Source organism: Takifugu flavidus, chromosome 18 (assembly GCF_003711565.1).
Source record: "Takifugu flavidus isolate HTHZ2018 chromosome 18, ASM371156v2, whole genome shotgun sequence".
NCBI classification, from domain to species: domain Eukaryota; kingdom Metazoa; phylum Chordata; class Actinopteri; order Tetraodontiformes; family Tetraodontidae; genus Takifugu; species Takifugu flavidus.
In genome coordinates, this window is record NC_079537.1 from 9,187,394 (window position 1) to 9,213,198 (window position 25,805).

General features: G+C 48.3%; 4 protein-coding genes across 9 annotated transcripts; all 4 read right to left on the minus strand.

The window, feature by feature from the left end:
• Nucleotides 1-204: 204 nt before the first annotated feature.
• On the minus strand, nt 205-11,765 carry trip10a (thyroid hormone receptor interactor 10a). Of its 5 annotated transcripts, XM_057014390.1 has the most exons (16): nt 11,367-11,765; nt 8,022-8,137; nt 7,497-7,553; nt 7,013-7,160; nt 6,073-6,135; nt 5,786-5,890; nt 5,568-5,696; nt 5,282-5,428; nt 4,999-5,187; nt 3,247-3,411; nt 3,028-3,051; nt 2,276-2,385; nt 1,962-2,094; nt 1,738-1,826; nt 1,526-1,659; nt 205-1,436 (listed from the first exon to the last, which is right to left on the minus strand). In XM_057014390.1, the coding sequence occupies exons 1-16, from the start codon at nt 11,388-11,390 to the stop codon at nt 1,285-1,287; spliced, it is 1,785 nt and encodes a 594-aa protein (XP_056870370.1). In that variant the 5' UTR covers nt 11,391-11,765; the 3' UTR covers nt 205-1,284. The 5 variants fall into 5 exon arrangements, with proteins under 5 accessions (XP_056870370.1, XP_056870371.1, XP_056870373.1 ...); XM_057014391.1 differs by lacking the exon at nt 3,028-3,051 and having other exon boundaries at nt 11,367-11,754; XM_057014393.1 differs by lacking the exon at nt 3,247-3,411 and having other exon boundaries at nt 11,367-11,752.
• A 252-nt stretch (nt 11,766-12,017) lies between these two features.
• icam5 (intercellular adhesion molecule 5) lies at nt 12,018-21,268 on the minus strand. Of its 2 annotated transcripts, none has more exons than XM_057014386.1 (11): nt 21,187-21,268; nt 15,596-15,847; nt 15,070-15,387; nt 14,742-14,978; nt 14,245-14,547; nt 13,898-14,149; nt 13,432-13,749; nt 13,110-13,346; nt 12,794-13,021; nt 12,465-12,725; nt 12,018-12,385 (listed from the first exon to the last, which is right to left on the minus strand). In XM_057014386.1, the coding sequence occupies exons 1-11, from the start codon at nt 21,239-21,241 to the stop codon at nt 12,189-12,191; spliced, it is 2,658 nt and encodes an 885-aa protein (XP_056870366.1). In that variant the 5' UTR covers nt 21,242-21,268; the 3' UTR covers nt 12,018-12,188. The 2 variants fall into 2 exon arrangements, with proteins under 2 accessions (XP_056870366.1, XP_056870367.1); XM_057014387.1 differs by lacking the exon at nt 21,187-21,268 and adding an exon at nt 16,182-16,416.
• Nucleotides 21,269-21,487: 219 nt separating this feature from the next.
• LOC130515342 (angiopoietin-related protein 2-like) lies at nt 21,488-23,505 on the minus strand. The gene is made up of 5 exons (XM_057015505.1): nt 23,491-23,505; nt 22,900-23,212; nt 22,241-22,434; nt 21,869-22,139; nt 21,488-21,790 (listed from the first exon to the last, which is right to left on the minus strand). Exons 1-5 carry the CDS (start codon nt 23,503-23,505, stop codon nt 21,606-21,608), a joined length of 978 nt encoding a protein of 325 aa, XP_056871485.1. The 3' UTR covers nt 21,488-21,605.
• A 49-nt stretch (nt 23,506-23,554) lies between these two features.
• LOC130514671 (peroxidasin homolog) lies at nt 23,555-25,684 on the minus strand. Its single transcript, XM_057014397.1, has 6 exons — nt 25,457-25,684; nt 24,989-25,305; nt 24,664-24,900; nt 24,338-24,565; nt 24,003-24,269; nt 23,555-23,923 (listed from the first exon to the last, which is right to left on the minus strand). Exons 2-6 carry the CDS (start codon nt 25,251-25,253, stop codon nt 23,793-23,795), a joined length of 1,128 nt encoding a protein of 375 aa, XP_056870377.1. The 5' UTR covers nt 25,254-25,305; nt 25,457-25,684; the 3' UTR covers nt 23,555-23,792.
• Nucleotides 25,685-25,805: the final 121 nt, after the last annotated feature.

The following is a 25,805-nucleotide window of genomic DNA, read 5'->3' on the forward strand; positions in this document are numbered from 1 at the left end:
CAAAAGCGCCCCCTACTGCATCATGGCGGTATGTGTTCAGGCCATGATTATATTGAAAAGCGTGTTCTCTCGACAAAAATGAGTATTTTTTGTTTAAAGACCACACATTTCGGAATCTGTAAGGCATCCAGTAAAAAAGACATCCAGGATCGACAAATTTCAAACAATGTATTTAACATTTATTGTTTAAGAAAAATGCAAAAATGGTATATACACAATGCTTTTAATCAGGAAGGCACCAAAGACACATGAGCCACAACAGAAAAAAGACAGATGTGAATCATATGAGACTTTCAATCGACCTTTATATCCAACAATCTTTATTTGAATGGTTAAAAAGCTAATAAGACATCAGTGGTGTAGTGACAGCTATAATATATATTATCTATTACTTAAATAGTCTTTATGTAGCACATTTTACGTGTCTATTACTTTCTCCCTTTCGTGGCTACAGACTGTGCAAAGGGATAAGAAACAGCGTGAGAAACTCCTTAAAAACAAAAGCACTGATAAACTTGTACAAATCCTGTATTTATAGAACATTCCTTTTAATAAATTATTCTTAGTAACAGCCTGAAAATTGCACTATACAAAAACCAGCTACTGATGATGCGAATCTTTGAAAATGGACTTGATATGCTTGCGATTGTCTGATCTCTGGGGTGTCCGGTTGTTGGCTGCACCTTCGGCGTCGCAAAAGCCGCGGAAAACCAAAGGCAACGATTTCTCCACAGAAATCTCACTCGCTCTCCCCGAGAGGATGAGAAAAATCCAAACAGCAAAGTGGCGGTGCCAAAGATCTTCACAAGTGCTAATAAATCTGGTCACATACTTTAGATTCAGCAGAGGGGTGGACTGCTGAAGAGCCGAGCAGGTCTCTCCTGGTGAGGTACCGTCCTCCTGTGTATTACTGGCATTAACACTCAGGCTGAAGATGGCAGCAGCACTCATATTCCACTCATCTACATTCCAAAAATGATGCTTAATGAGACAATACAATGAGGCCAAACCTTGTACCATAACGTTGCATGTGACATTTTATGAAAGTCAACAAAAAAGAGTTTGTGACACAATATCGAGCGTGCTGTTTATGCGGCTTAGATAAGTGGAACTACACCGTAGAGAACAGTGTCAGCACCGTTCTTCTGAGGCACCTCTCTCATGAGAACTGAGAGCACCTTGTTTTTGGATCCCCTTCTGGGGAAGCCCATCGTGCTCCCCGTTGCTCGGTCCCACTGGAGGAACTACATAGTTTTAGGAATTGAAGGTTTCTTTTTCTCCCTCTCATTTGTTCAGAGAAATGGTGACATAAGATGTAGGTATGTAGCCCTCGTCCCCGTTGTTCCTGCGGACACGCGTCCAGCCATCTCCTTTGTCCTCTTCCACTACAGCCAGTACTTCCCCCTCCTGCATAGCGATGGTCCCTTCACTGGCACCTGTATGACAGAAACAAACAATATGGAAAACATACATTACGTTATGAATACAAGCATCGGGAGACGTACATTTCCATCCAATGACATACCGGGAAAATTATACATGGCTGTGCATTTTCCAATGGGAGACGCTATTTCCTCGTCCTCAAAGTCATCGTCAAACTCTGCGTAGATGGCCTGGGAGGGATCGGGAGTGCTTTCATCCGAGTGCGCTCCATCGGGGCTGCAGACACAAACAGAAACTGTGTTTCCTGCGCAGAGCAGACATAAACAGGCTTCTCTGGGCAGATCTGAGGGCTACCTGTGAATGTCATGTGCCCCGTTATTATTGAATGTGTGAGTTTTGTAGCGTAGCGTCTCCCCACGTCCGCCTGCCTCAGCCAGCCAGACCTGCAGCCGCAGAAAAATACATCACCATGCACTCAAGGCTCATTTGTCCAATTTATAGATTTACTTTAGAGCAGGTAGCATCAAGAGTGGGAGTGATTATCTTCGAGTATAAATGAAAAGTGAAGTGTAGATTACCTCATACTTGCTGAGCTCTCCTCGAAGCCTTTCTATGTTTTGTGACGTCTGGCTGATTTGCGATGCCAGAGTAGCCGGGTCTCCCATTTGAGGATTTTTCTCATAAACATCTTTCATCTTCCCGAGGGCCTCGCTGAGTGAGAAAGTAACAAGCGAAGAAAGGGAAAGTGACTTTTAGTCGCATTTGCTCCCTGCGGAGTAAACAGTTCAAACAGACGCGTTCGTCTCGGCTGCATGAATATTACCCGACGCTCCCACATGTCAGAGCTGGTTATTAATACGCAGAGCAGACAAACATGCGCATGAAAACAAACCTCTGATCTACTTCCTTTTGCAATTCTTTGCAGATGTCATCCAGTTTCTGTTGTAACCTCTTCCTCCGCTGCTCTGGTGGAAGATGGGAGAAGTCCTCTGTCACAGTAGGCTGCAAGAGTGAACAATAGGTCTGGCTTAGCTTAAAACTGAGCAACAGCAATTTCCGTACGTAAAGAAGGGACAGACACCTGAAAAGAGTCATATTTTCAACAATTAGCCAACCAAAGCCCAGTTCTGAATCTCCCATTTATATATTTGCTTCAAATGAAAGGAGAGCCCATAGAACAAGCAAATCTTAAGAAAACAACACCTGTGAAACAAACATTATCAGTATTAAAGAGGTAATTTGATTATCTAAGAATTGGTGTGGGTGTTTCAAGTTGTCATTTGGTGTGCATGAGAATTTGACCACCAATTCACCACCCAAATTCCCCTTTTAGCTTACAATAACATCAGGGATGGAAAGACTGTGAGAAAAGCACTGCAGAAATGACAGAAATCATTTTGAAATTCAATTTGGAAAGTGTTGCTACCACAGGTGTCGTCCCTTGCTCCACCACCAGGTGGCCACCTCTTCAATACATACAGTTAAACCTATAGGCTGGTTTTTCCTTTGATGATGAAACTCAAGCAGAGTGGTGTGATTAGGGAATTATAATCAGCATATAAAAAAGTGTAATGGAAAGGTGGCCATTTTTATATATCACCCAGGTGAGAGCCCCCTCCCCCACAACAGCTCTGTCTACATTACCAAGTTCCTCTCTGCAGTAAACTTCTGATGGAAGAAGAAATAGCATGTGTGAAAAAGCAGTCTTTTCTATGAAGATGCCACTAACGATTTAAACTATAAATCAGTGCTCCCTGTTCATTTAAAAAAAAAAAAAAGCAAATATTTTAAGGATTTAGTCTTAGAGAAACTGTAACAGAGTGAGAAGTCTCCTGAAGCCCAAAGGTCCTCTAGTAAACTCACCGATCTCCTGAGTGTCCGGAAGGAAGAGATTCTGGGTTTGACTGTCTTATTGATCTCCTTCAAACAGTACGACAAGGTGTCCCGGCCAAACTTGGGGGAAGGGGGTCCATTAGCGGGCGAGGGGGCGGGGGGTGTGGAAAATGGTGGGAGCGTAGAGGGAGAGAGCTTGGGTCACGGGGGGGGGGACCAAAGTACCAGCACCCGAGCATGAGGTATGCGGGCAGGAGTTGTTGTACGGGATGGGACGGAGAGAGAGGAGAGGGGGGGAAAGAAAAAGGGGGCGACATAACACAAAACAGTGAAAAGGGAAAGAAAAAGACAGCATCAACACCTTTAAGCACACCAAAAAGCCAGGAAGACAACATCGGAGCACACCAAGCACATAAGCCCACACAGCATGACCACACACACACACACACACACACACACACACCTGGCACATGGCCCTACCTGAAAATAAGGCCCCTATTAAAGAGATAAGTGGGAAAAACCATGTTCACATATAAACTCTAAATTCATACATCGACAAAGTGGTTGTAACCACATCACTGCATGTGCACGTTTAGGGATTTTCACATGCACACCTCTGGTGTGGTCTGGAAAAGGGTGATGACCTCTGCTACTAACAGTGACCGCCCAAAATACCCAGAGCTGGACGTACAGCTCAGTTTTTATGCGGACATCTATTAGGTAAGCACTACTTTTCATGAGCGTTATGGGATTCTAAGTACAGGCAAGCAGCGAAGAAAAAGGAGCATTTCAGGAGCCAGGCGCAGACCAAAAGCCCAGTCATGCCAGTAGCTTCAGCCTCCTATTCATACGGCTCCGGTCCTAATTGGGCGAGCATGACTGATGACACAGAGCTGTGTGCCACACACATAAACAGAGCTGAGGCAGTAAGACATGCAGACAGAGGAGAGGTGCTGAACAAGCAAACGCCGCAGGAAAGAGAGAAGGGATCATTTAGAGAAGGGGTAGTAGGAGGGCGGGGCACTGGCTTGTTAGTTGTTAGCTACACATGTCACTAGTTCGATTTTAGACTCAACATCAACAGCGCTCCTTTGAGAACAGGCTGTCAATCTCGAGTTGACACATGTCAGTGTTATCGTCCATTAATGTGAGGCTGGGCGTGATCCAGCTCTTCTGACCTGGCAAACTTGATGGCATCCCTGACTGCTGGCACAAAGATTTTATTGTGATGAGAGATGTGATGTTGGGCTCGGGGCAGTATAATGGAAGCAGTGTGTTTGTGGATGCCTGGAGAGGAAAACCCAATGTTGTTTGGGCCCCGTGCTGATGAAAGCACAAGCACAGCAGAATGCTGACGACCGGTTGACCTATTGGAAACCACACTGCAGAGAGAGGGAGGGAGTGTGGCCAAGGTTGATTCACACGCAGCCAGGACAGTCATGCAGAGGACCTGTTCTAGAAGTGCCGAGAGGAGGGCCATTTGTGTCTAATACAATAAAAGAGCTACATGCATTATCATGCTGAGCTGTAAAGGAAAGAATGTAGAGTATAAATGTGGAAATACGAGCGCAGCAGTTCCGCTGAGTGCCACGACTTTTAGTTGAAAACTTTAACCTTTCAAACAAGAATTCACCCACCGCCTGCCTGTGGGCGTTTGGTGTCATCAGCCGGTCATTTCAATTGTTTTCTTGTGTATTAACACTTTCATTTCTTTTCAGATTAGGTGTGAGGTTACTTCAATCGACTGAATCAGCACAATGTCTCAACGGTGTCGTTTCCTACCTTACTCCTTTTGCTAAAAAGCCAGAAATTTTTGCTCCTGTTCTTTCCCAGAATGTCCATGGGGCCCTTCGGCGTGCCCAGGCTGCTGTCAGAGGAGGCTCGATTGATGCCCTGACTGTAGTCCTCAAACTCCAGATCGCCAGGACGGTCAAAGCCAGACTTGTTCTGCTCGATCACAACCATGGAGTCCTGTGGTTAAGGATAAAAGCAATCAGCCAACTTTTCATCCAACAGTTGCACAAAGCATCACGGCACTGCAAAGAGTATTTACAGACCAACTCACATTTCTCCCATTAACATTGGTGCCGGCTTTTGTAATGCCTTCCAGGCACTTGCCAATGATGGGCATCACTTGCTTCTCTGTTTCTGAGAATAGGATGTATCCTTGCGCCAACCTTTGCACTCGGCTCTCATCCAGAATCTGCATTTTCTGGTGAAGACACAAAAAAACTTGACTATTTGAACACCTCAATATGCCGCATGGAGCGTGCACGCGTTTGTCATTTAACAGGTTCAGCAAGCTTTAAAGCACGAATGAAATATCTCAGTTCCACGGCTTGTTTACTTACGTTGAAAATTTGTGGCATATCATCGAAATAGAACTGGTTTTGCTCCTTGTTGAACTTCTGAAGCTGGGCTGCGTAGTCATTCTTACACTCCTCCGCTACGTGCGCCCTCATATGAGCCTGCTGTTTTGCCTGGAACCACACGCACGGCGCACAGTTTGACCCAATGCACCCGATGGCGTTCGATTTTAAGAAATTATTTATCCCTTTCCAACGGTTACTTTTTCAACATCTGCTTTTGTGGCATTGATGTCCTGATCCGTCTTCTCTGCGTACTGTGCCGCGCGCTCCGCTTCTCTCCATTCTCTTTCGAAGCGCTTTTTACTCTAGAGGGAGGGGGAAAACGCCATGTTTAGATCTTTCAACTGAATGAGGCCGCTGGGTTAAAGCGGACGTTTAACGTTTGTGAAAACGAACGCGCAGAACCATGTTTGCCGCATGACTTTTCCCCTCATTGAGACCAAATATGAATGGAATACATCAGTTTGACCTCCTCCTCCAAACTCACGCCGTCGAGTTGCTTGTAGGTGCTCTCCAAACTCTGCTGGGCCTTCTTGGCTTCCAGGAGATACTGCAGACAGTCATAAAAATAGAGCTTAGTTTGGGGGGGGGGGGGGGGGGGGGGGGGGCTGGTGTCAGATGACAGAGAGTGTCAGCCACGTGCAGGGGCAGACGCAGAAGAAACAATAACACGCAAAAGTCACACGGCATCACCCGAAAACAAACAGCAGCGCGTCTGTTGGAGACATCACGTCTGCAGTGGGAATCCGCACTGGGATTCGGGGTTTTGCGAAGTGGCGGGGGCCGCTGCCGCATTCCTTGCAGAGAAATGGAACACCATCGTTCAGACCATAAATCTCTGGAGACACCAAGGCTTCCTTCCTGCCACAACGGTAAGATATCCACCTCTCCCCTCCTTTCTCAGTCTCCCGCTACACTAATTCCATCCCCCAGAAGCAGCTCACACAGCATTTGTACAGCTACAGCTGCAGAGTCGACTCATAAAAGTGTGAGAACTTGGAACACGAATCAATTATTTCTGGTGTAAAAATAAAATAGCTCCCAGAATTTTAATGGCAGGATGTGCTGTCCATTTTGCACAGATATGGATTAAATTTGTTGTGTCACATGGCCCCAGGAGGAATTCTTTCGATTTGATTTGTGAGCTTTTTTTTGCATAATTACTAAAACATATCACGCAGATGCAGCTGAAAGCTGAGGTCTGATTTCAGAAATATTCAGCATAACATCCGAGGCCTAAAAGGATCTTGGAAAATGTGGAGGGTACCAGCACCAATCAGGTACTTTTCTGGTGGGCTCCTGCGGTGGAAAACTGTCCCAGCTTGATCCTGGCTTGGTCATGAGCGCCAATCAAACCTGACAATCTTAATGAATGTGGTGAAGCCACAAAAACATTCCACTGGCCTCAGGTGACCCAACAAGCTCACCGTCTTTCGCTCCTGCTTGAGCTCTTGTAGGTACTTAGTCAGATCGATGCAGATGCTCATCATCATATTCTCGGCAATCAGCTCCCTCTGACCCGCGTAGTCGTTCATTTCATTCAGGACGTCCAGAAAAGCCTGGTAGCTTGACAATCTACCATACAGAAGAGCAAAGGAAAGGGAGGAGAGAAGAGAGCGCAGTGATGGGAGCAGAGATAAGACAGAGCCAGATAAATAAAGGTTCCCAAAGAAGTCAACAGGAGGCCAAGTCCTAATGAGAAGCTCCTGACTTCCTTATTCCTGCTTCCTTCCAGGAGCAATTATCAGCATTCCCATGAAGCAGCAGCGGTAGCACTTGTGATCTATTCGTAGGCTGCAGCGGGATGCATTTGGCTTCTGTTCACATTAATTACATTTTACAAAGCAAAATTCTGGAGTTTCAGGCACAAGCGTGCGTATAATGACAAGAAAACAACCTACAAGTCCTCACCTGCACTCTGGCTCATCCTTGCTGCTCCGTTTGGGGTTATACTTCTTAGAAAGGTTCCTGTGAACAATGAACTTGCATTAATAACAACAGTGGACATGGACAGTGGCTGTAATAATAAATATTTACTTGAAAATGTAGGAGCTTGAAACAAAAAGAAACTGAACACTAAAATGTGCTTCCTCCTTTCACACTCCCTCCAGCCACATCCTATCTGTCATGTGCCAGTCTGCTCCTACTTCCTCTCCTCTCCAGCTATCTCAGCAACCCACCAGATGTGGGCCTGCAGAGTGGGAGTGGGAGCCATCATGGATGAAGAGGGTGAGCAGGCTGGAGCGAGCACACAGCAGCTGTGTGTTCTTCACAGACAAGTTCGATTCTGTCCCAAACTCATCACGAGACCGCACAGACATTTTAGAGAGAGCCACAGGCAGCCGTGCAAAGAGGAGCAGGCAGCCACGGTTGAGGATTTGGGTCAGACATCAGAGGAAAATAAGTAAAATAACAATACTAATAATGGAGGCCTGCCTCAGTTGTTTGGCGTAGTTCTGTTCAATCTCCGTCCTCTCCTTCACAAACTTCACATACTTCTCCACCAGCTCCAGGCCGGATTGTGTATGCTTCTCGATGATGTCATACTGGTCCTGGAGAAAGCAGAACCACAGACAAATAAGGAAAAAAATTAAGTAACAGGAAATGGATCGTGCACTCCCCGCTAACGAGTGAAATGTTACTCTAAAGCCATCCAGAACGAAGGAAAATCAACTAAATATACCCATGTTGTTCCCCACGCTGGATTCCACAGATTCTCTCCACATATGCAATTAATCTTGGCAAGGGTCTTGTGAATTTCCAACTGCTTTTAAATTATAAGGCACCCTGTGCTATTCAGATGACACTGGGTGTGACGGAGGTCAGGGGCAGGAAAAGGAGGCGCTCTTCTCATTCACATCCTGCTGTCCTCTGTGCAGTGAAACATATAGAATAGTCTTGTCTTGAGAATAATAATTAAATTTCATTAGCTGTAGGTGTCCAACTCAGAGGCAGTGTGTTGTTTCTAGATACTCTTTTCCCTTATCTTAGAGGTTAATGACACCTTCAAGCTCAGACATGCCTGCAAAGACTGAGCAATGATATCTCAGCCATTCTTCTCCCACTCTACACTAAATTTCTCTTTTTTTCTTACTATGGAAGGGGATTCCTGACAAGTTGGGCCATGTTTGCCTCCACCTTCCCAATAAAACAAGAGGCTACAAACCCAAATGAATGAGACACCGTTTAGTCTAATGACAGAACACAGTTAAAGGCCAAGATGGAGGTTTGCAATCTACGACCACAATAACATGTGACTCTTAGCCATTAAATTAGGTGCCATTAATCACAGAAAAAAGACGGCCAATACAACCATGGTGCACACCTAGAAAGATGTTTGGACTTTTTTAGACTATGTGGAAATCACAGTAGAGTTAAAATAATGCTAAAATAATCCAATGTCAGGACTGCGGGTTGATAGTGTTTGTTTTTCAATTCTCTTCAACCACATCAACATAAAACAACCCAGAAAAACTGCAATTATACAGGCCACAACTGGGGAGTCAGACCTAGCGTGTCTGACTCCCTCAGCTCCAGCGCCCATTTACTTATCACTTTACATCAGAGCGGCCGGCACCGAAAACATCGGGTCAGGTCTTAATTATAGACCCATCAGGAGTAGCAGCGATGTGCACATCATGTTATTGACTGGCAATGAGGGCAGGAATGGAAGTATAACGGGTAAAGGGTGAAATGAAATCAGAGAGATGGATGGGGAAGATGTCAGACGTCGGCGGGCAGACTATCGTGGGTGCTGTCTGGACAGAGAGGAGGTCCGTTCCAGGATTTCCAATTTGATACTAAACGCTGCTTTCTACAAGACTATAATCACGCTGTCTGACGGGCAGAGATCTGAATATCATTGTTCAATATTGAGCCAGGATTAGAAACATTTCCGCACACACACAGACTGCAGGTAAAGTAAACGTGGGTTTACTTTTTTTTAAAAAAAAAGAAAAATATCATTGAAAATGCATCAAAACATCTTAAAAAAAACATGATCACTATGTTGTCAACAGTGTTTCACAGAGCATAAATCAAAACAGCAAAACAGCAAATGTTCTGCTATTGGAGGAAAAGAAAACTTTTTTTTAACTGTAAGATGAAGATTCTGCAGTTCTGATTTTGTTTCCCATAAAACAGGAGGCAAAAGATGCTTTTATGACTGATTTAGGACTAAACTATCCCTAAAGCCATTCCAAATCCAAAGGTCTGAATCTGCAGCCACCCAGTGATTCATTTATCATCAGAAAACTTCCAGTAATACCAGAACTGCATGCGGCATCAAGGGAATGCCAAATGTCTTCTAAAAAGGAGTCACCCGGAGAGTCACCGGCCTACGAGCTCGGCTGGATACTTCAACCCTGAGTCAGGCAATCTTTCAGAAAATGAGGGGCCTTGCCCGACCAGACTTGCCACAAAGCGCTTCTGGGAGTCAGTCTTTAGCACTTACTATCAAGGCTAATGCTCAGACACTGTTCTTGCACGGCCTTAAAATAGCCTCTGGATTAACGACAGTCAGGGGACGGATGCCAGAGGACTGACTGGGCCCAAGGGATGGCTCTCTGACCAAACAGTAACAAACCCAATTAGGTGTGAGGGGTTTGTCTGATGAGACAGGCAGAGGCAGAAAAATATACCCCAACTAAACTAAATAGATGCAATCATTAGTATTTAAGCTGGCGGCTTCACTGTTGAGCTTCTCTCAAGTCAAACTGCTCCATGAGCTGATCGGGAATGACTCCCATCCGGACGTAAAAAAAAAAAATCTGGTTAATTCTGGGATGGATTCTGACTCATTCAAAGTAGGGCAAAACTAATTAGGATGTTGCACCAGCGTAGGATGAAAAGGGACAGAAAAAAAGAGGCCTGGGGGGAGAATGTGTAATGAGGTCACCACCTCGCTGTCCTCAACTTTGCATTACTCCGTTTACATATTCAGGTTCCTCCACAAGAGGCATGTTTGTTTGCAAATGTGCGGCCTGTGTACGGGCAGGGCCGTCGCCTAGGTAACGTATATTGTGGGATTTTTTTTTATGTTTGCGTGGAGATGGTGTGTTTAGACTGGATTGTGTCACTTCTGTGGTTTCTATCTTGTTTTGTAAACTAGGGAAATTGAAACAGGCACCATTTTCTAAAAATGACTGCACTAAACACACATGGCCTAAAAGATGGAACTTGTTTACGTCAACAAAAATGCGCGAGGCCTGAAAAAGTGTTAACATGGAGTCGGCGCAAATGGCAGCGTCTAATTTCATCTCTATGGGAGCAAGACTCCCAGATTGTAAACAGCCAAACATCCCAGCGGGTACAGCCCGCCGCAGCGCTTTATTTGCCCCCGTTGACTGCAAAATAAAGAGATTATTTTCAGCATATCGTCGTCTTTGAACTCATGTTTGCAGAAAAGATCAGAAACACCGATTTGCACAGCGGGACCCCTTTGATTTACCTCCTGATGGACAGATTTTCGTGACAGTTTGCGCAAATCCCAAAACATAACTGGATCCAATCAAAAGACAATTACGCAGCTGCCGCGCAAAGCGCGACGCGACATGAGGCGCAACGGTGCGCCAGCTGAGCCGATCTTCGTTAAAAGTACGAGTCTCAAAAACACGCCTCGGTTCGCCAATGCACCGTTTAAGGTAGAAAAGCGTGCAGCTGTGCAGCCCCTGCTCGCTCCTTCAGACGTGGACTCCTGCCCAGCCTGAGCCACGGGCGCCATCGACAACGATCGTTTTATTTCCAACATCGTCGCCAAAGCCAAACGTGCGGTGGACTCACCCAAAGCTCCGTTCCCCAGTCCATGTTCAGCTTGTCGGCCAAGCTGTGCGACTATGCCGAATACAAAGAACTTCTCCAAAGTTATCCAGCAGCTCGGAGGAGGAAGAGGGGGAGGAGGAGGAGGAGGAGGAGGGGGCTCCTAAGTATAATCCCCAGTGGATAAATCAGTAACCGCCACACATCACAACCGCGTTTGGATTGGAAACTAACGCGAACTAGGATGGTGATAAACTGGTTATGAAGGATTGAGAGTATCTCGTGTAGTTTGAACGGGAACTTTTGGTGTGGAAGGAAAACGGGATAAAGTAGCTTTCACATCCGCGTCACTCCGAAATCCTAAACCTTAAAGGGGCCGCACGCAGAAACGTTGAGCGCAGGGGGCCACACTTTATCCCGAGTCCTCCTGGGCTCCAAGACACCCAACTGTTGTCAGCCAAGACTTATTTAATCATTAAACCGAGGCGGTGGCTGATCCCAGCAGACACGACGCCACCACAGCTGCGTTGGCAGCAGAAATGGCTGCAAAGCTTGTGACGCTCCTCAGTAATTTGCAACGTTTCACACCGTTCGTGAAAATGGGCTTTAACTGTCGTTTCTAGCATCCGCTTCTTCCCAGAAGATTCCCGTCAAACCAACTGTAACAGCAGAAGCTGGAGTACCAGAAAGCCTTTATTAGGTTAAATAACATCAGGTAAAATTTTGTAGTAAAACAGTTCATATCTCATCCTGGAAAAATCTAAATTCAAAGTGGAATTAAATATCAAGTCTTTGAGATTATTCCCATCATACTTATTTTACAATTTCACGTAAAGCAAAACAACACTAGGCCTGCACTCCCTTGTGTTTGGTGGTTAAAGGGATGGACACATCAGAGCCATCTTTGGCCCTGTCAGCCACAAATCTGGACTCTCCGTGCTTTTTCTTGCACGTGCGATACAATAGGACGACAAGAAGGATTATGATGATTAACAAGAACGGCAGCAGCCAGAGAACTTCCGGTGGGACTCGGCTGCTTTCACCTGGAATTACAGACAAGATGTAATTAAAAATTGATCTGCTACATTCACATCCTTCAGTGTCATCGCACAATCGTGACACCTTTCATGAGCAGTGTGACGGATCTTGTTACACGCCCGGCTTTACTCTTGGCGACGCAGACGTAAACACCGGCGTTGGTAGACGTGGCTCCTGTGATCCTGATGCTCTTCTGGCGCCCCCCAGTGACCATCGCATTGTCTGCAGGGGCATATTCCCAGGAGATCTCAGGGGGAGGGTTACCCTCAGCCGAACAATCAAGGTTGACATTCTCTCCTGGGTAAACCTCCTGGGTGTAACTTTCCAGGTTAAACACGGGGGCATCTGTAAATAAGATGTTTGATTAGGAAAGTCAACACACAGGTTTTTGTAGCCATTGCTAGACAACATACACAGAACGTTAAGATAGAGCCAATGACTCCTTGTGCCATGTTTGTTGGTTGCTGTAAGTGAGTAGTTTCCACTGTCATGTTTTGTCCACCGAGGCGGGGTTGGTATCACTGCTCCATCTTTTGTCCAGGTGATGATAGGAGGGGGGAGACCATCTGGTTCACACACACTCTGGACCTGAGCATCTTCTTTAATCTCATAGTGTTGGTTGCAGGTAAAGGAAGGGCTATCTGCAAAAGTAAAGACCAAATATTTTCAGAACACGATGCATGTGGAACGTATGGATTCATTATTTAATTGTAATAAGGCAAAACCCACATTCAACGGTGATGTTGACAGAGGTGCTGCTTTTGCCGAGACTGTTCACAACTTCAGCTGTGTACTCTCCTGAGCCAGTCCTGGTGAGAGGCACAGATGCACTGATCTCTGTCCCCCCATGGTACCACTGGACAGTGGGTGGAGGGTTCCCATCTACATGACAGGGCAACCTGTCTATCGTAATGTCACCCTCCACACCTCTGAAGTGGCCTGAACACCCTTGGATCCTTGGCTTATCTGCAGTCACACAGAAACAGAAATTAACCAGAAAATGTGGACCAGCGGTAAAACTGGAGCGACGGGTGAAATGATAAGAACCCACAGTGCACGACAGCAGTGTAAGCTGATGAGGTCACTGTAGGGACGAGCTCTGGTCCGTTCGGTCCGAGGTGCAGCTCAGCCGCACACCTGAACTCCACTCCATTGTCCTCTCTCATGACAGCGGTTCTGAAGGTGGAGACGGCGCTGTCTGGAGTCCTGCTGGTGTCATTAAACATTTCTGTCTGCACCATGTCATTGCCTCTGTACCACTTCACTCTGAGCGCCTGAAGAGGGGCCACATTAGTGACATCACAGCTCAGGACCATCTCTGCTCCCTCCTGCGTCACATCAGCAGAGACTGACACAGAGTCTGGAGTCTCTGTAAGCAACGCAAGAGAAGAACATGCAACCCTATCTTACATGTATGAACTTAAACGTAAAAGGAATTTCCACTTTCTTTCCTATCATATATTTTACAGAGTAATTTCCATTAGCAAGAACAGCTACTCCTGTTGCTCAGTACTCACTATAAACGATGACGTTTGGCATCTCAGAGCACTGATTTTGTTCCAGAGTCACAAAGCATTCAGCGTTTACCGCCCACTCCTTGACTTCTTCCACAGCCCAGCTGACAGACAAAGGTTGTTCAACCTGCTTCTTTCCAAATGAGACAATGAAGTCGATCTCCTCAACGTTTGCAGCCGACGTGCTGCAGTTAATTGAAAGTGGATCTCCAAATCTCACCACCACTTCAGCAGGGGTCAGTATTACAGGACATGCTGCAATCAGTTTCAATGCATTAATATTCAATCGCTGTCATTTTAAGTGTAAAAAAAGTGAAAAGTAAAGGGCAGAAAAAAAAGATGAGCAGTACCAGATTGTGGCACTGCCTCAGGAGTGGTTATGGCTGCAGGGGGCACTGCTGTGCTTGGTTTAACCACCACAATGATGAATTCCTTTGTTGCACTGTGCAGATAATTGCTGGCTGTACATTGACATCTCATATTGTGTTCTATTTGGCCAATGTAGAGATGATTTGTGGTCTCCTTCTCATGTGCACCATCACAGGTCCAGTTAAGGTGTGGTTGAGGGTGCCCCTCTGCATCACAGCTCAGGTCAACGTTTGCTCCTACAGGAACAGAAATCTGCAACAAGTTTTCCTTGAAGGTGGGAGCATCTGAGGAGATGAACACAGACAGCATCATGCAAAACCCATCAAACACCTCAGCTGTAAACATGTCATTGAGCATACTACTAAAGTTTGGGTTGCACGATGGATAGAAACAAGTTTGCAGGTATATTTACTTCCATGAGAGTGCCAATAAAACCAAAAATCATAAATTCTCATCTGCACAGTAAAGATAAACCCACATTCAACGGTGATGTTGACAGAGGTGATGCTTTTGCCGAGACTGTTCACAACTTCAGCTGTGTACTCTCCTGAGCCAGTCCTGGTGAGAGGCACAGATGCACTGATCTCTGTCCCCCCATGGTACCACTGGACAGTGGGTGGAGGGTTCCCATCTACATAACAGGGCAACATGTCTATCGTAATGTCACCCTCCACACCGCTGAAGTGGCCTGAACACCCTTGGATCCTTGGCTTATCTGCAGTCACACAGAAACAGAAATTACCGGTAACAAGATAATGTGGACTAGTGGTAAAACTGGAGCGACGGGTGAAATGATAAGAACCCACAGAGCACGACAGCAGTGTAAGCTGATGAGGTCACTGTAGGGACGAGCTCTGGTCCGTTGGGTCCGAGGTGCAGCTCAGCCGCACACCTGAACTCCACTCCATTGTCCTCTCTCCCAGCAGTGGTTCTCAAGGTGGAGATGACGCTGGCTGGAGTCCTACTGGTGTCATTAAACATTTGTGTGTGCACCGTGTCATTGCCTATGTACCACTTCACTCTGAGCGCCTGAAGAGGGGCCACGTTAGTGACATCACAGCTCAGGACCATCTCTGCTCCCTCCTGCGTCACATCAGCAGAGACTGACACAGAGTCTGGAGTCTCTGTAAGCAACGCAAGAGAAGAACATGCAACCCTATCTTACATGTATGAACTTAAACGTAAAAGGAATTTCCACCCTTTCCTGTTTTCTATCATATTTTACAGAGTAATTTCCATTAGCAAGAACAGCTACTCCTGACAGAGTCTGGAGTCTCTGCAAGCAATGTTAATTATTATGGAACAGGGACCATGATTTGAAGTGACACTTACTGTACACAACAATATTAACTTCATTGCTGCATTGAAAAGAGTCATTCAACTGAATGACACACTCAACTTTCATATCCCACTTTGTCACAGGAACTTCGACGTAACTAAGCTTCTCTTCCATTCCAATTTTCCAAAACACATCCAGGTCATCCTCAAAAGTGCTGGTGCAGTTTAATACTACAATTTCTCCATATTCTACTACAACCTCAGGATCCAGGTTGATGAGGTCAGGAGAACAGCTTTTATCTGCCTCTGTGGAGAAATTAACAGGAGCATTTAATGTTCTGCAACAATTCAGTAAATCTAAATGCATCAATGATCATAAATGAGCAAAGGGATGGGGTGACTGCCTATTTCATTTGAACGCTTGGCCCAGTTTACACAATTCAACTGTCACGAGGTACAGAGGAAGTATTTACCAGTCCTCCTCTACTGCATGAATTCTCAAATATGGGTCATGAAATTTAACATGACAAATTTACTTGGAAATATACATTTCTCAACTCTTGTGTTCTTTTTTGGCAGTTTTATGTCTGCACTTAAGAAAGTGTAATATTGGAAATATTTGAAGTTTATATTCACTCACCACATTGTAAAAACATGAGTATGAGAAAGCCCAGCATCCTCCTGAGATGGGACATGTTGGACCAGCAGGTAGGCTGATGGAACTGGAACATCCAGATGCTCTTCAGACTCAGAAGAACAAGCAAACGCTCTGAATCCAGTAGCTGTGTGACGGGTGCAGTTTAGGACCCAAAAGCAGAACTCTGGAAAGCTGGACCGTAGTAATGACTTTTATTAACCCACGGGCAAACAGGAACTCAGGCAGACCAGGAAACACAGGAAATAGTCCGTTCTTCTGGGCCCGCACAAAGTCTATGAGTTGCAGGCTCGGGGAGTGGGACGAGCAGCAGCGAAGTCGGGGCCGGGCGGAGAAGTCTAAACCAGGTGAACCGACAGGAACCAGAGACGCTGAGGCAGAAGTCGTAGTCAGGGGCAGAACGCTGGTAGGTTGTCCGGGGAACAGGCAAGGCAGGCAGAACGAAGACAGGCAGGGTCGGTAACGGGTAATCCGGCAGGGAAACAACGCTGGAAAGTCTTGCATGAGAGCAGAAGAACAATCTGGCACTGAGTGAGTGTGAGGCTGGAGAATATATACACTGGTAGGTGAGCTGATTGATGAGTGAGGGCAGGTGTGTGATCAGTGACTGAGAGCAGGTGTGGTGATCAGAGGGTGTGGTGTGAGCAGGGCAGTGGAAAAGTACTGGGACAGGAGGGAACTGGAGAAAAGGGGCTGTGACAGAACCCCCCTCTCAAGGGACGGCCCCTGACGTCCCAAAAACAAAGGCCAAGCTGAGCCGGGTGGGTGGAGGGGGGCCTGGAGGAGGGCTAAAATTCTTCAGAGGCCTCCGTCTCAGCTTCCTCTTCGTCCTCGTCGCTGGAAGCCTCGGATGACAGGGAGGACAGAGTCTCTAAATTGGCACCGCCACCAGCATTGGGGATCTTGGGCTGGTCAGGGTGACAGTGATGGAACTCGCGGATGAGCTGCGCATCCAGGATGTGACGGGCCGGGACCCATGACCTCTCCTCTGGGCCGTATCCCTCCCAGTCTACGAGATACTGAAGGCCCCTTCCACGGTGGCGGGAGCGCAGCAGGCGGCGAACTGTGAAGGCAGGACCCCCATCAATAATCCGTGGAGGTGGTGGCGGCTGAGAAGCAGGCATTAACGGACTCTCTCGAACCGGCTTGATCCTGGAGACATGGAAGGTTGGGTGGATCCGCATGGCACGGGGCAGAGGTTGCAGGTAACCGGCAGGGGCCTGGCGGGAGGACTTGTGCAGACTGCAGATCGGGCAGGCGTTGACAAACTCTCTGGTGTCCTCCTCTAAAGTGGGCCACCAGAACCGCTGCTGCAGGACCTCTTTAGTGCGCTGAATCCCTGGGTGGCAAGTGAGCCGGGAGCCGTGGGCCCATTGTAGGACGTCAGACCTCAGACCGTCCGGGACAAACAGGCGGTCAGGAGGGCAGGAGCTGGGACCAGGTTGGTTCTCCAGGGCAGCCTTTACACGCTCCTCCACCTCCCAGGTGAGAGAGGCCACAAGGCAGGGAGCAGGGAGAATGGTGTCTGGGTTGAGGGCAGTGTCTTCTGTTCCCAGGAACTGGCGAGATAGAGCGTCAGGCTTGATGTTGCGGGAGCCCGGCCGATAGGAGAGGGAAAAGTTGAACCTGGTAAAGAACAGGGACCACCTGGCCTGACGGGAGTTCAGTCTCCTAGCCGACCGGATGTACTCCAGGTTTTTGTGGTCCGTCCAAACCAGGAAGGGCAATTTAGTCCCCTCTAACCAGTGACGCCATTCCTCCAATGCCAGTTTCACTGCCAACAGTTCTCGGTTCCCAATGTCATAATTTTGTTCTGCCGGAGACAGACGTCAGGAGAAGAAGGCACAGGGGTGCATTTTCTGGTCATCCGCAGAGCGTTGAGAGAGAACGGCGCCGATCCCCACATCAGAAGCATCGACCTCTACTATGAAGTGCCTTTCAGGGTCAGGAACCAGGAGAATGGGAGCTGAGGTGAACTGGGCCTTGAGGTTCTGGAATGCCTCCTCGGCAGCCTGGGACCAACGGAAGGGTACCTTGGAGGAGGTGAGAGAAGTGAGCGGAGCGGCCACGGTGCTGTATCCCCAGATGAACCTCCGGTAGAAGTTGGCGAATCCCAGGAACCGTTGCAGCTGTCTCCGGGACTCGGGGACGGGCCAGGAGGTGACGGCAGAGACCTTGGAGGGGTCCATCTCTACACTGCCTTGACCGATAATGTATCCCAGGAAAGAGACGGAGGTAGCATGGAATTCACACTTCTCGGCCTTGACAAACAGCGAGTTCTCCAGCAGGCGTTGGAGGACGGCCTGGACATGATGCACGTGTTCCTCCTTGGAACGGGAGAAGATCAGGATGTTGTCCAGGTAGACAAACACAGTCTTGTTGAGCATGTCCCTCAAAATGTCATTAATGAGTGCCTGGAAGACGGCCGGGGCATTAGTAAGGCCGAAAGGCATGACCAGGTACTCATAGTGTCCAGTGGGTGTGTTGAAGGCGGTCTTCCACTCGTCCCCCTCCCGGATCCGGACTAGGTGGTAGGCATTGCGGAGATCCAACTTGGTGAAGACCATGGCCCCCTGAAGCAGCTCAAAGGCTGAAGCGATGAGTGGGAGAGGGTATCGATTCTTGACCGTGATCTCATTGAGGCCCCTGTAGTCGATGCAGGGCCTCAGGGACCTGTCCTTCTCCACAAAGAAGAACCCTGCCCCAGCAGGCGATGAGGAGGGACGGATAATCCCGGCAGCCAGAGCATCATTAATGTAGACCTCCATGGCCTCTCTTTCTGGTGCAGACAGTGAGTAGAGACGACCCTTGGGAGGCGTGGTGCCGGGCTGAAGGTCTATGGCGCAGTCGTAGGGTCGATGAGGGGGCAGGGAGGTAGCCTTAGCCTTGCTGAACACCTCCCGGAAGTCATGGTACTCAGAGGGTACCGCAGACAGGTCGGGGGCCGGAATGGATTCGACTGATAATAGAGGCGCGGCAGCTTGATTAAGGCAGACCTGGTGACAGGAGGAACTCCACCCCAGAATGGAACCCGTCGCCCAGTCAATGTGGGGGTTGTGACGACGGAGCCAGGGGTAACCAAGGATGAGTGGGAGGTGAGGTGACTTCAAGACGTGGAATTGTATGGTCTCGTGGTGGTTGCCTGACAGAAGCATGTGGATGGGCGTGGTCTGGTGAGTGACAGTCCCTAGGAGATGGCCATCCAGGGCGCTGGCAGGAACTGAATGTGGTAACGGAACCCGGTCGATACCCAGCTGGACGGCGAGCTCCTCATCGATCAGGCTGACATCAGCCCCGGAGTCTATGAAGGTGGCGAGGGTGTGAGAGCCCCCCGCCAACAGAAGCCGGACGTGAAACAATGGCCGTGGGCAGGGGGCAGAGTCTTGAGTCCGGCTAAGCAGTCCGCCCCTGTCTACTGCTGAGCCCTCTCCTTTTACTGGGCAATGAGAGACAAAGTGCCCAGCCTGTCCGCAGTAGAGACAGAGGTTCCCCTGTCGTCGTCGCTCTCGCTCCGCAGGAGTCAGGCTGGTGCGTCTCACCTGCATGGGTTCGGCCCCCCCAGATGCGGGCCCTGTGAGAAGGTTGGAGGCGGCTGGAGATCCTCGCAGGCGGCCAGACGACCGGTGCTCCGCCTCTCCCTGGCGTAGCTCTCTTCTCCTTGCCTGGACGCGCCTGTCCAGCCTTGAAGTCAGGTTGATGAGTCCATCAAGGGAGGGCGGAAGATCAAAGGGAACCAACGCATCCTTTATATATGGCGCTAGCCCATTGAGGAAGGCGTCGCACTGGGCTGCTGGGTTCCAATCACTAAGCCGGGCCCGGGTACGGAAGTCGATAGCGTAGTCAGCAATGGGCCGACTTCCCTGCTTCACGCTCATGAGTCCCCCGATGGCATTCGGACCCAGAGAAACAGGCCCAAAAACCTTACGAAGTTCCGCAGAGAAGGCCTGGAAAGAGGAACAGGCCGGTGTGCTCCTCTCCCACTCTGCCGTTCCCCACAGGCGTGCTCTGCCAGTCAGGTGATTGATGGTAAAGGCGACCCTCGCCGCCTCTGAGGCGAAGGTGTAGGGCTGCAGAGCGAACAGGATTGAACAGTTCGTGAGGAACGGATTGCAGCCCTCTGGGTCCCCAGAATAACGCTCTGGGGTTCCCACCCGGGGCTCTGGAACAGTGCCTGGTGGGGGAGCAGGAACCGGAGGAGGAGGAGCTGGAGCGGCCGGTTGCGACACTGAGACCACCAGCTGTTGGACCTGGGAGGCTACTGACCTTAATGCCTGCTCTAGGGCCGATGCTGTCTCCCGAGCCTCCGCAGCATTGGAGGCTAGCTGGGCCTCGAATTGTTGGAGCCTTCCCTCCACTTGGTCCAAACGAGACTGAGGTGGTGACGAGTGTGCTGGGTCCATGTTTGGCCAGATTGTACTGTGACGGGTGCAGTTTAGGACCCAAAAGCAGCACTCTGGAAAGCTGGACCGTAGTAATGACTTTTATTAACCCACGGGCAAACAGGAACTCAGGCAGACCAGGAAACACAGGAAATAGTCCGTTCTTCTGGGCCCGCACAAAGTCTATGAGTTGCAGGCTCGGGGAGTGGGACGAGCAGCAGCGAAGTCGGGGCCGGGCGGAGAAGTCTAAACCAGGTGAACCGACAGGAACCAGAGACGCTGAGGCAGAAGTCGTAGTCAGGGGCAGAACGCTGGTAGGTTGTCCGGGGAACAGGCAAGGCAGGCAGAACGAAGACAGGCAGGGTCGGTAACGGGTAATCCGGCAGGGAAACAACGCTGGAAAGTCTTGCATGAGAGCAGAAGAACAATCTGGCACTGAGTGAGTGTGAGGCTGGAGAATATTGTGTGACAAGCTGATGATTACTCATTTTGGGCAGAACCTGATGAAAGTGTGCAACGCCCTAGTTTCCAAGAAACTGGTCATGAAATTTTTTATGTCTGCACTTAAGAAAGTGTAATATTGGAAATATTTGAAGTTTATATTCACTCACCACATTGTAAAAACATGAGTATGAGAAAGCCCAGCATCCTCCTGAGATGGGACATGTTGGACCAGCAGGTAGGATGATGGAACTGGAACATCCAGATGCTCTTCAGACTCAGAAGAACAAGCAAATGCTCTGAATCCAGTAGCTGATGATTACCCATTTTGGGCAGAACCTGATGAAAGTGTGCAACGCCCTAGTTTCCAAGAAACTGGTCATGAAATGAAACCCTGACAACATAACCACAGAGTATCCGGGTCCCTTTCTAGGGGTTAACTGTTGTTTTTATAAGTATTTGATAAGAGAATACAAGTGTGATAGATTTTTATTGATAAGTACAAATTGCAAAACATCCAAAAAAAACACATTATCTGCACTTTATTTCTAACTGCATTTCTTTCAAATATGTCCATCAGTCTTCCATGTCATGTGGGTTTTATCATCATGGAAACTCGTTTGAGGGAGTAAGACCCCCCGTGGAACTCGGCCCAGTACACCCCATCCTGGTACCGGCTTCGATAGTGGCCTCCCCGATACCACACGCCGTTCAGGTTGGAATGGGCACACATGTGGTACCACCAACCCCCTTTTTGGTAATGAGCACAGTTACCTGCTGACAAATTGAGAACAGTTAACAGCCAAAGCTCGGCTGCCAACAGAGCGACAGCAACAAGGCGGGGGGACAGACCTGTGTAGCTGTCCTTGTCTCGATCCAGAGTGGTGAAAGCCTTGTTGTTGTGCCACGACAGTGAGTCCCCTGCGTTGCCGCTGTACTGGCCCAAACACAGTCGGTACCAGTCACTCTCTGGTTCCAGGCTGAAGCTGTCATATTCGGCAAATACCTGTCGACCCTGCCAGTCCTCCAGCATCACCCTCAGTTTATACTGGGCCTGTTTGGTTATCCAGTAGAGGTGTTCCAGGCCAAGCCAGTATTCTCCATCCAGGTTCCCAAAGCCGAGCTGGAATTGACCCACATGTTTAATCTCGGGGATTTTTTGGAGGATGCTGGTACAACTTTTTGTACGTTTTGTGGGGTTTTTTCAGGCATGTATGCGGTCACCTTGTACTGCTCCCAGGTCCTGAAAAAGTTGACCGAGCCGTCCTGTCTCTTCTGGATAACCGTCCAGCCTCCCTGAGCGCGACTCTGTTCACACCACGCCTGCAGGAGGCGGTTGGTTCCCTGCGGACGCAGCAGGTAGATCCCACTGGTGTTTTCCCCAGAGTCCAACACGTGCTGGCAGTCGTGCCACGGCCCTGGGGAGGGAGAAACACATACATGCAGCCGAGTCAGGCGTCGTTGGAGGAGTATGCTCTCGTCGTTTTTGAACTCATGTTTGCAGAAAAGATCAGAAACACCGATTTGCACAGCGGGACCCCTTTGATTTACCTCCTGATGGACAGATTTTCGTGACAGTTTGCGCAAATCCCAAAACATAACTGGATCCAATCAAAAGACAATTACGCAGCTGCCGCGCAAAGCGCGCCGCGACATGAGGCGCAACGGTGCGCCAGCTGAGCCGATCTTCGTTAAAAGTACGAGTCTCAAAAACACGCCTCGGTTCGCCAATGCACCGTTTAAGGTAGAAAAGCGTGCAGCTGTGCAGCCCCTGCTCGCTCCTTCAGACGTGGACTCCTGCCCAGCCTGAGCCACGGGCGCCATCGACAACGATCGTTTTATTTCCAACATCGTCGCCAAAGCCAAACGTGCGGTGGACTCACCCAAAGCTCCGTTCCCCAGTCCATGTTCAGCTTGTCGGCCAAGCTGTGCGACTATGCCGAATACAAAGAACTTCTCCAAAGTTATCCAGCAGCTCGGAGGAGGAGGAAGAGGGGGAGGAGGAGGAGGAGGAGGAGGGGGGCTCCTAAGTATAATCCCCAGTGGATAAATCAGTAACCGCCACACATCACAACCGCGTTTGGATTGGAAACTAACGCGAACTAGGATGGTGATAAGATGGTTATGAAGGATTGAGAGTATCTCGTGTAGTTTGAACGGGAACTTTTGGTGTGGAAGGAAAACGGGATAAAGTAGCTTTCACATCCGCGTCACTCCGAAATCCTAAACCTTAAAGGGGCCGCACGCAGAAACGTTGAGCGCAGGGGGCCACACTTTATCCCGAGTCCTCCTGGGCTCCAAGACACCCAACTGTTGTCAGCCAAGACTTATTTAATCATTAAACCGAGGCGGTGGCTGATCCCAGCAGACACGACGCCACCACAGCTGCGTTGGCAGCAGAAATGGCTGCAAAGCTTGTGACGCTCCTCAGTAATTTGCAACGTTTCACACCGTTCGTGAAAATGGGCTTTAACTGTCGTTTCTAGCATCCGCTTCTTCCCAGAAGACTCCCGTCAAACCAACTGTAACAGCAGAAGCTGGAGTACCAGAAAGCCTTTATTAGGTTAAATAACATCAGGTAAAATTTTGTAGTAAAACAGTTCATATCTCATCCTGGAAAAATCTAAATTCAAAGTGGAATTAAATATCGAGTCTTTGAGATTATTCCCATCATACTTATTTTACAATTTCACGTAAAGCAAAACAACACTAGGCCTGCACTCCCTTGTGTTTGGTGGTTAAAGGGATGGACACATCAGAGCTATCTTTGGCCCTGTCAGCCACAAATCTGTACTCTCCGTGCTTTTTCTTGCACGTGCGATACAAATAGGACGACAAGAAGGATTATGATGATTAACAATAACGGCAGCAGCCAGAGAACTTCCGGTGGGACTCGGCTGCTTTCACCTGGAATTACAGACAAGATGTAATTAAAAATTGATCTGCTACATTCACATCCTTCAGTGTCATCGCACAATCGTGACACCTTTCATGAGCAGTGTGACGGATCTTGTTACACGCCCGGCTTTACTCTTGGCGACGCAGACGTAAACACCGGCGTTGGTAGACGTGGCTCCTGTGATCCTGATCCTGATGCTCTTCTGGCGCCCCCCAGTGACCATCGCATTGTCTGCAGGGGCATATTCCCAGGAGATCTCAGGGGGAGGGTTACCCTCAGCCGAACAATTAAGGTTGACACTTTCTCCTGGGTAAACCTCCTGGGTGTAACTTTCCAGGTTAAACACGGGGGCATCTGTAAATAAGATGTTTGATTAGGAAAGTCAACACACAGGTTTTTGTAGCCATTGCTAGACAACATACACAGAACGTTAAGATAGAGCCAATGACTCCTTGTGCCATGTTTGTTGGTTGCTGTAAGTGAGTAGTTTCCACTGTCATGTTTTGTCCACCGAGGCGGGGTTGGTATCACTGCTCCATCTTTTGTCCAGGTGATGATAGGAGGGGGGAGACCATCTGGTTCACACACACTCTGGACCTGAGCATCTTCTTTAATCTCATAGTGTTGGTTGCAGGTAAAGGAAGGGCTATCTGCAAAAGTAAAGACCAAATATTTTCAGAACACGATGCATGTGGTGCATGTGGAACGTATGGATTCATTTATTTAATTGTAATAAGGCAAAACCCACATTCAACGGTGATGTAGACAGAGGTGATGCTTTTGCCGAGACTGTTCACAACTTCAGCTGTGTACTCTCCTGAGCCAGTCCTGGTGAGAGGCACAGATGCACTGATCGCTGTCCCCCCATGGTACCACTGGACAGTGGGTGGAGGGTTCCCATCTACATGACAGGGCAACCTGTCTATCGTAATGTCACCCTCCACACCTCTGAAGTGGCCTGAACACCCTTGGATCCTTGGCTTATCTGCAGTCACACAGAAACAGAAATTACCGGTAAGATAATGTGGACTAGTGGTAAAACTGGAGCGACGGGTGAAATGATAAGAACCCACAGAGCACGACAGCAGTGTAAGCTGATGAGGTCACTGTAGGGACGAGCTCTGGTCCGTTGGGTCCGAGGTGCAGCTCAGCCGCACACCTGAACTCCACTCCATTGTCCTCTCTCACGACAGCGGTTCTCAAGGTGGAGACGGCGCTGTCTGGAGTCCTACTGGTGTCATTAAACATTTCTGTCTGCACCATGTCATTGCCTCTGTACCACTTCACTCTGAGCGCCTGAAGAGGGGCCACGTTAGTGACATCACAGCTCAGGACCATCTCTGCTCCCTCCTGCGTCACATCACAGAGACTGACACAGAGTCTGGAGTCTCTGTAAGCAACGCAAGAGAAGAACATGCAACCCTATCTTACATGTATGAACTTAAATGTAAAAGGAATTTCCACTCTTTCCTGTTTCCTATCATATTTTACAGAGTAATTTCCATTAGCAAGAACAGCTACTCCTGTTGCTCAGTACTCACTATAAACGATGACGTTTGGCATCTCAGAGCACTGATTTTGTTCCAGAGTCACAAAGCATTCAGCGTTTACCGCCCACTCCTTGACTTCTTCCACAGCCCAGCTGACAGACAAAGGTTGTTCAACCTGCTTCTTTCCAAATGAGACAATGAAGTCGATCTCCTCAACGTTTGCAGCCGACGTGCTGCAGTTAATTGAAAGTGGATCTCCAAATCTCACCCCCACTCAGCAGGGGTCAGTATTACAGGACATGCTGCAATCAGTTTCAATGCATTAATATTCAATCGCTGTCATTTTAAGTGTAAAAAAAGTGAAAAGTAAAGGGCAGAAAAAAAAATGAGCAGTACCAGA

Coding starts and splice junctions, on each gene's coding strand:
- trip10a (XM_057014390.1), bottom strand. CDS start 11,390: ATGGACTGGGGAACGGAGCTTTGG. Junction 5,891..6,072: donor CCTACAAGCAACTCGACGGC/GTGAGTTTGGAG, acceptor CCCTCCCTCTAG/AGTAAAAAGCGCTTCGAAAG. Junction 1,660..1,737: donor GGGGCACATGACATTCACAG/GTAGCCCTCAGA, acceptor TTGTGTCTGCAG/CCCCGATGGAGCGCACTCGG.
- icam5 (XM_057014387.1), bottom strand. CDS start 16,272: ATGTTCCAGTTCCATCAGCCTACCTGCTGGTCCAACATGTCCCATCTC. Junction 14,548..14,741: donor TGTCAACATCACCGTTGAAT/GTGGGTTTATCT, acceptor TCATCTCCTCAG/ATGCTCCCACCTTCAAGGAA. Junction 12,726..12,793: donor GCTCTATCTTAACGTTCTGT/GTATGTTGTCTA, acceptor TCTTATTTACAG/ATGCCCCCGTGTTTAACCTG.
- LOC130515342 (XM_057015505.1), bottom strand. Junction 22,140..22,240: donor GGACCTGGGAGCAGTACAAG/GTGACCGCATAC, acceptor GGTCAATTCCAG/CTCGGCTTTGGGAACCTGGA. Junction 21,791..21,868: donor AGACAAGGACAGCTACACAG/GTCTGTCCCCCC, acceptor ATTTGTCAGCAG/GTAACTGTGCTCATTACCAA.
- LOC130514671 (XM_057014397.1), bottom strand. CDS start 25,253: ATGGTCCTGAGCTGTGATGTCACTAACGTGGCCCCTCTTCAGGCGCTC. Junction 24,566..24,663: donor TGTCTACATCACCGTTGAAT/GTGGGTTTTGCC, acceptor TTACTTTTGCAG/ATAGCCCTTCCTTTACCTGC. Junction 24,270..24,337: donor GCTCTATCTTAACGTTCTGT/GTATGTTGTCTA, acceptor TCTTATTTACAG/ATGCCCCCGTGTTTAACCTG.